Source organism: Rhinopithecus bieti, unplaced genomic scaffold, assembly GCF_001698545.2.
Source record: "Rhinopithecus bieti isolate Rb0 unplaced genomic scaffold, ASM169854v2 scaffold_4981, whole genome shotgun sequence".
Classification (NCBI taxonomy): domain Eukaryota; kingdom Metazoa; phylum Chordata; class Mammalia; order Primates; family Cercopithecidae; genus Rhinopithecus; species Rhinopithecus bieti.
The window spans coordinates 2,075,800-2,084,159 of NW_016805130.1; the positions used below are offsets into that span (position 1 = coordinate 2,075,800).

At 34.0% G+C, this 8,360-nt stretch overlaps 1 protein-coding gene across 1 annotated transcript in view; it reads right to left on the minus strand.

Annotated features, from left to right (window-relative positions):
- Positions 1-8,360, minus strand: part of RBM26 (RNA binding motif protein 26) — a 90,372-nt gene that overhangs the window by 39,995 nt on the left and 42,017 nt on the right. The window contains 2 exon segments of the mRNA XM_017871209.1: positions 1,677-1,836; positions 2,979-3,090. Coding sequence (XP_017726698.1) covers positions 1,677-1,836; positions 2,979-3,090 — 272 coding nt within the window.

Genomic DNA, 8,360 nt, shown 5'->3' on the forward strand with positions numbered 1-8,360 from the left:
AGACTCCGTCTCAAAAAAAAAAAAACAAAACAAAAAAAACAAAACAAAAACAAAAAAAAAAAAAAAAAAAAAAAACAAGGCTTTATAAACATCAATTTCATTACTATGTTTAATTAGCATGAAGCTAAAGAGTTTTGAAAACTGATTTTGAAAAACATGTTTTAAAAATAATAATGCAGGTAGTACACAGACATGGCAAAAGAACCAATCAACAGAAGATTTCAACCTCACTAGTAACTGAGTAAAAGCAAATAGAAACAACAGTGAGATATGTTTTGCCCCTGAGCCTTAAAAAAATATTTAAATATTAGTAGTTAATTGTGTGAAGAATATTTTGAAAACCTTTTTATGACTAGATATAGTGGTAGATCAAATAAAATTGCCATAAAAAGATAACTCAGAGATATTCAAGATCTAACTAACGACACGGTAATGTGTGTACTATGGGCTCATAAATACTTTCAAGTTTGTGTGCAGATAAATAGACACAGAACTGTGTAACAAAAAATCTAAAATAACATGATAAACTGTCAACAATAATGTAATTATAGATGGGCAGGGGAATGGAACAGACACAAAGAATTGAAAGGGAACCACTTCCTTTAAATTCTATGTATGTATTTCTGTCACGCTACCTGAATCAAACATGAATTTCTTCCCCTCTATTACTTTTACAGTACTTTTTAATGGCAAGAAAACAAAATTTTCCAAAATATCCTAAGTTATTAGGATGAATTGTATCCTCTAATATTTGTTTTTATTAAATTATAAAACATAATTATTTTAATTGCAAAAAGAACATCATGCAAAATGGGGGTAAAATTCAACATACTATTTCAACACTTTCAACATATCACATAATATAAACTCAATACTACAACACCCAAGTTATATATACCCAAGCCAAAGTCTAATTATAGGTGCAGTCAAATACAAATTACTGTTACTGTTACTTACGTTGAAGGATATTCAAAAGTGGTAAAGAAAAGTAAATGTTTAAACTAATTACGGATTACAAGGTATCTGGGCCCCAAAAGTCTCTATTAAGTGTGGCCTGCCATACGGGTGACAAAAATAAACCTGACTAAAATTTCTGCTGAAATGATTTTGAGAAACTGAGGAACTGAAAACTACTGTAAGATTGGATTTTACCACTGTGATTAACTTTGCTGTAGTTTTATGACAACCTTTATTAGGTAAAAAGTTTATAGTATGAGTAATTGAAACACTGAAAATTGTATTTTTTCTAAAAGACAGAGTTCCATTTCATGTCCAATTTTCCCAATTGAGAGTAACAAATTTTCTATTTTTTTTTTTTTGGAGACGGAGTTTTGCTCTTGTCACCCAGGCTGGAGTGCAGTGGCGTGATCTCGGCGCACTGAAACCTTAGCCTCCCAGATATAAGCAAATTCTCCTGCCTCAACCTCCCAAGTAGCTGGGATTACAGGTGCCTGCCACCATACCTGGCTAATTTTTGTATCTTTAGTAGAGACGGGGTTTCACCATGTTGGCCAGGCTCAGGTGATCTGCCCGCCTTGGCCTCCCAGAGTGCTGGGATTACAGGCGTGAACCACCACGCCCAGCCTTATAGTATTTATTTCTAAAGGTAGTTTTCTTATTACATCAAGTTTCCTAAACAATAAGAAGAGATAACAAAACCATTTCATGGCTCTTACCTGTAAGTTAACCAAGGTTCCAAATCGACTAAAATGTTCATTAAGTTTGCTGATATTATTTAATTCTGGAGGAACTTTTCTAAGTTCAAGTTTGGTATTTTCATTTCCAAATTGAACCTTCTTCTGAAAGCCTGGGCTGTTTGTTCTATTAAAATTTGGTCTGTAAACAAAATTCAAGTTAGCCAATACATTTATAAATCCTGACCCCGACCAAATACAAGGGAATAAAGTTTAACAAAATAGATATCCAATTAAGTTCAATTTTCCCCCAGATTGAAATTACTGGTTGATAAAGGAAATTTAATTTTTCTTCCAACAATGAAGTTTCCAAATGAGCACTGTTAGCACCTTTCATGGAAGCCAGCTGAGAAGGGTTCTGCCATATCACTTGTTACTTTCCACTTCTGATCCACCTCTACTTAACATTCCTATCAGGAAAAGTCTCAGTACCCTCTTTTAGTCAATTTGCATATATAACCTTTATTCTGATTCTGTAAATGCCAGCTTACTAAAAAATATCCTATCTTAAAACTTTAAGTTTTAAATTTGATTTTAAATTTTATTTTCTTTGATGACAGTCTCAACCTCTTTCCTCCTTTTTTTAAAAAAAGAAAAAAAGAATTGTTGTAACTATAGAGAATACATTTTGACACTTGAAAAAAGGATAAAACTGTGGCCTAGAGAGGTTACACTGCATTAAATCATAGAATTAATTACAAAGAACCAGAAACTATCCATTATTAAGTAGATGTTAAAGCTCTAAAAGTGATCCCAGTTTCTCTTCACACATTTATTTATAAATGAATCATCTCATCTCACACATATCTTAACATTCTGATTCCTTACCCCGTTCTCTGAAGCTCTTCCTTGACCATTCAATGCCTATCCAGATTCCCTAACCCCCACAAAAGCCCTTTCTAGCTCCTAACAGGAACTGCCCACATATGAAAGTCTCTTGACAGGTCTGATCTATACCTCCTTTCTCTAATGATGAGAGGCTCGTGATTATCCTGTATATAGCTAGAACTCAACAGGTCTAAGTTAAAGAGTGGGTTTTTTGGAGGAGGGTAAATGGTAAGAGGAAAAAATGAGGCCCTCAACTACCACACCATTTCTGTAAGAAAATGCTTTTCTAACATCAGACAACTAACTTACAAATTTTTAGAAAACTCACACTTAGGGATTGTTTACAGAATAGAGTAACATTTTTGGAAGAAACCAAACCATATTATCATAATAATACAGAAACGATCCTAAAAATCAATGCACAACTACACTCCTCAATTTTCCCGGCCACCTTACTTATCAAACCAAGTCTTCTTTGTAGGAACTCCAGGCTCTCCAGAACCAATGGTTCTTTTCCTTGATTCTGAGTCCACTACTATCCTCATACTGCTTTTATTAGGAGGCTTTTCTGTTTTAAAACAAAAGAAAACGAAAAAAATAAGCATAGGTTAATATTTTCTATTTATCATAGATACCTTCTTCATACAGAAAAATTTCTGGGTTTTATCTAAACATATATATATATATATATATATTTTAGTAGAAATGGAAATAAATGTATAGTAGCTCCCCCTTATCCAGTTTCACTTTTACGATTTTAGTTACCTCTTGTCAACCACAGTCCAAAATTACGGAAAACTACAGAAATAGTAAAGAATTCCTAAGTTTTAAACTGCTTGCAGTTCTGAGTAGTGTGATAAAATTTCACACCATCCTGCTCCAACACTTGATCTCACCATGTAGGCATTTTATCATCTCCTATCATCCCAAGAAGGGTAAATACAATAAGATGTTTGACAGAGAAAGACAGGGACCATTCACATAACTTTTATTATAGTATACTGTTATAATTGTTTCATTTTATTATTAGACATTGTTGTTTAGCTCTGTGTCTAATTTGTAAGTGAAACTATCACAGGTGTGTCTGTATAGGAAAAAGCATTGTGTATGTAGGGTTTGGTACTCTGTGTGGTTTTACACACGAGGAGTCTTGGAACATATGACCCACAGATGAAGGGGAATTACTGTATATTCAAATACAGTAATCTAAGGATTTTCTAAAACTTATTTCAATATATTCATTTCACATCTAACTATGAAAAAGAATCAATTCTCATATGCCAAATTAAAATGTGATTCTGTAGGTCACTTCTTTGTAGATAAAACCCAAGTCACCATTCCCATCTACCATCACCACAAATATATATATATATATGCATAAATGAGAAAGAATCACTTTGAGGCTTTCAGTTCACCGTTTTGAAATCAAATGCACAATCTAAAAGGTTTGAAACTTAACACTAAACCAATAACCTTTGAGAAGTGATAGCTTAGAGTTATGATTTGAAGTGAGCTGCTTTTAAATATGGAATAGATTCATAAAATATGAACATAATGAAAACATACTTGCTTTAAAAAGGAAAAGATTCAAGTCTAAAATACAGTGTAAAAGAGATGTAACAGTCTGTTACTTTCAACATTTTATATTTACTTCATGGCATGTAATGAGCATAGTACATTTAATCTGTTATTCCCAAATGACTCCAAAGTTTAAAACATGCAAACCTTAATCCACAGAGAAAATGGAACTTAAAACTCCTTTTTTATAGATGGCAAAATTGATTGTCTAAAATCCTATTCTTACATATTTCTAAACACATAACTAACCAAAAGAACTGAAGATCTGTTTCAGCACAATCTCTGTCATGGCTACAGCTATGGTCTCCTGCAGGAGGAGAGCATACAGTCAATTCTAAATTTCAACTTCTTGGTTCTCTCTGGAAATCCTACAGGTATCTCAAAACTCAGTATGCAGAACATTCAAATTATCTTCATATTAAGTCTACCTTGCATTTTTCTTAAACATTTCTATTAAAGAAACTACCATTTTCCCAATCATTCCAGTCAAGTCATATTTGACACATGACTACCCACATATGCCATACATACAGAGACTCAAATCAACGCTTGGGACCCTTGCTACTTTCCTCCATTTTGAACCTTTCCCAGGACACTGAAACCTCCCATCAACATTCAAACATTACAGCTCAAATTACTCCATTTTAAACAAAAAGAAACACTCGTAAAACCAGTTTTCCCTTTAGCAACAACATCTCTCCATACCCCCACAGCCCTTTCCTAATCAATGTCCACACTTACTAACTTTGCTTTCTTAACACCCACTCGCTAATCCTCTGAAAACTGGCAGTTGCTCCCACTACTGTACTTTACTTGCTCGTGCTAAATCACTCATGTCCTCACTTGTTGCTTAAGCCTATGAATACATCCCAGTCATCTTACTGGACCTCACAGGAGAATTTGTGGCTGCTGATCATCTTCTTTTCCATCTTAAATATTATATTCCCTAGGTTTTTAGGAATCCCCACTCCTTGCTTTTGTCTGCAGCTTTTGGGCTTCATTTCTAAGTTTTCTATAAAGTTCCCCTTTCTCTGTCCATTTACTTTGATGCTGACATTTGTCAAGCAGTTATACTTGGGTTTTCTCATCTTAGTTTACGTAGCCTTCCTAAAATAACTTTCTTATCTACTGCCATGGCTTCATTTATCTTTTTCAGTGATTCTCAGTTGGGATGGGGAGAGGAAGATTTTAGAAACACACGAGAAAGGTTTTTAAAATTACATAAGTCAGACCTATAGATTTTGGTATGGCTCCTTCTATTTCCCTTTACCTCCCACTGGTACTAATGGGACAGAAGAAAAGATAAAGGACCAAAGTTCTACATATGCATGATTCCAAAATCTGTATATTCTAGCCAGCTGTCTCTCATGGGCCTCAGACTTCCATATCCTATTTCCCACTGGACTTTTCTACTCACATGACCCAGGGGCACGAGAAGTTAAACACTTTCAAAACTAAATTTATCTCTCTGTCAAAGCTGTTCTTCTCAATGAATGACATTATCAACTGCCCAATTATCCAGGGCAGGAAACAGGTGTCTAATTTCATTCTCTTATTACTCCTATTCTAAGCCTCCAAATTCAGTAAGTTACAAGTTTTGTCAATTCTTTCCACTAAACTTAATTTTTTTTCACTTCTATTATTACCCTAGTCCAGCTACTATCATCACCTCTATTCCAAAATTCTGTAAATGCTTTAATTAGCCTCTTACCTCCCTCCACATTCTTTACTTCTCTTCCAGTCACAAAATTCCTTCAGTTTCTCAAAAGTATCACAGGGTACATAGGCTGTATCTACTCTCTTCCTCTGTCTAACTCTGACTTATCCTACATCTCTAAAGCAGATAGGGTGGAAACATCCTGTATCTAGCTCCTGTGATGTTTCTCTGTCCAGTGGTACTTTCACAGGACCGGTTCTGCAAAAGGATTTTTGGTCTTATTCCTGCCTCCCAAGCCTGGTTCACTGGCCCTTTAAGAGAATCTGTGACCTATCCAACATCTTTTGTTTTTAACTTTAATATGTTCTGTACCTGAAGGTTCACTAAGAGAGGGAATAACGTGTTGTGCCTCCAGTAATTGAGATGGGTTTGCTCCATCTCATCTGTATTCTCTAATTCAGAATCCCTTTCATTGATATATATTTAAAAGAAGGGTATTAAAAACACAGAAATTCCTCTTGGTATATACTCAGCAAATGGTCTAATATTAAATAGTTTTATGTAACATATTTTTCCCCAATAATCCTTTTAATGAATTGTTTTTCTGCCTATAATTGTCAGCACTGGTTTTGTTGACTAGAAATAGAAAACTAGTTACTTCCTCCTGCCTATATTCAATCATGAGATCATCTATCAAGTTTTCCACATCCTTAGAACTCTGCAAAACATAACTGTCAGGACCTCCAGGTAACTTTTACATTAGTAATTTCAATGCATCAAAGGGCCCAAATTTCCTTCCTTTTGCTGAATAATTCCCCTCAAGATTTAAAGCAGTAAGCATAAAAGTTTAGCTATCACATAATAAGTCTATGACAAATTCATATTAAGGCCATTTATAGGCTATTAGGAATGTGTAATAATTATATAATTAATAACAAATAAGCTTTTTAGGTATCTGTCACAATCCAGGACAGTAAATTTAAAATCCAAACTGGGAATAGATGAGAACATATGGTGGGAGGATGGAGAGGACTAAAAAGAGATAAGAAAATAGAAGTACTATAGGCAATCCTCAATTTAGATGGGTTGCTATATCAGTTGTTTGGTACATAAAATCACTGTTATTAATGGAGAACTCAATCCTAAACTAGCTCACAAAAATGGTACATGAGGTATCTAAAGAAGAGTACTAAAATAATCACTACATACAATAATGATTCTATGAGAAAAGGCATTCAAATTTCTAAGTAGGTATGCCAGACATTTATCTCTCAACAGGACCACTTCCTATAACTATAAGCATTAAGAGCTGCAATTACCATAGATCCAACTTGTACACGGTAAGATTTATATGCAAGGGGTTTGATCCCCTTGTTTCTCTTGATCACAATCAGAAACTGCCCTGGCATGTGAATGGATCTAATAAATATTGACCTGTAGTAGCATATATTTATAGCACTCCAAAGCAGCAAGGTAGAAAGAAATGACTTTAGTGGGAATTCCCAGTAAAAGGTTAACTGAAGTGGAAATTCCCTCTAAAAGATTCCCAGTAAAAGCAAGTACTGGTATGAGGGAAACAAAACTACATGCTAAATAGTTATCCAAAGAACAAAAGAGGGTTTCTGTGAACTAGCCAGGTGGGAGACAGGTTCAGGACACAGGTAAGCATCACACAACAGTTAAATTCTTAAGTGGCCGCTTTTCAATTACAAGCAATCCCTATATCCCTCACATAGAACAGAAACCGTTAAAAAAATCTTTTTCTCTGTTGTTGTTAATAGCTATTGAAATTCCTCCAAGAGAATGGGCATCCACATTAAATGTTGTCCTATGATCTCAAAGAGGATATAAATCTGAATTAAAACGTTCCTTACATCTTCATTACAAAAAGTCCTTTAAACATTCAAGGAAGATGCTCAGAATCTGATCACTTCCAATGAACAAAAGAAAAAACACAAAGTGTATGTAAGTAATCACACATTTACCAAACTCCAGTAGGCACTGTTACTTACTTAACTAAGATTTTTATTCACAACTGATGTAGCATGATTTTTAATTCTGACTAGGTAAGACAAGAAAAGACTGGAAAGAAAATGAGATTTCAAACTTAATCGAGGTGGTTAGGGAAAAAGACATATTTTTAATTAGCCCAGGAAATATTTTCCATTATGTCTGACAATCCATCATTTCCCCATATCAAATGTGATCTGTAGCAAATACTGTATTTTCCAAATCAATGTGAACTTTCTCCCTCTGAATGTTATTAGTTTACATTTACATCTCTAGTGTAGCACTTTTGCTGCCTTAGCTTGTGACTATGTCAACCCAAACTGTACCTTTTAGAAATTTTATCCAAAAGTCTGCCTCCTCTAAGAAAATTTTAAGTCATTTCCTAACATATATCCTTTGCTTAAAAATATACGCAAACTAGTATTAAATTTTAACATGTGAAAAGTCAGTAAAAATAAACAAGCACAATTTTTACAGATGATTTTCTAAACTAGGAATAAACTTTTTAGGAATTAAAACGTTACTCTCAAGAGTTTAAATGAATCAATTAAGATTACAAATGATACAAACTACCAAAAAAAAAAAAAAAAAAA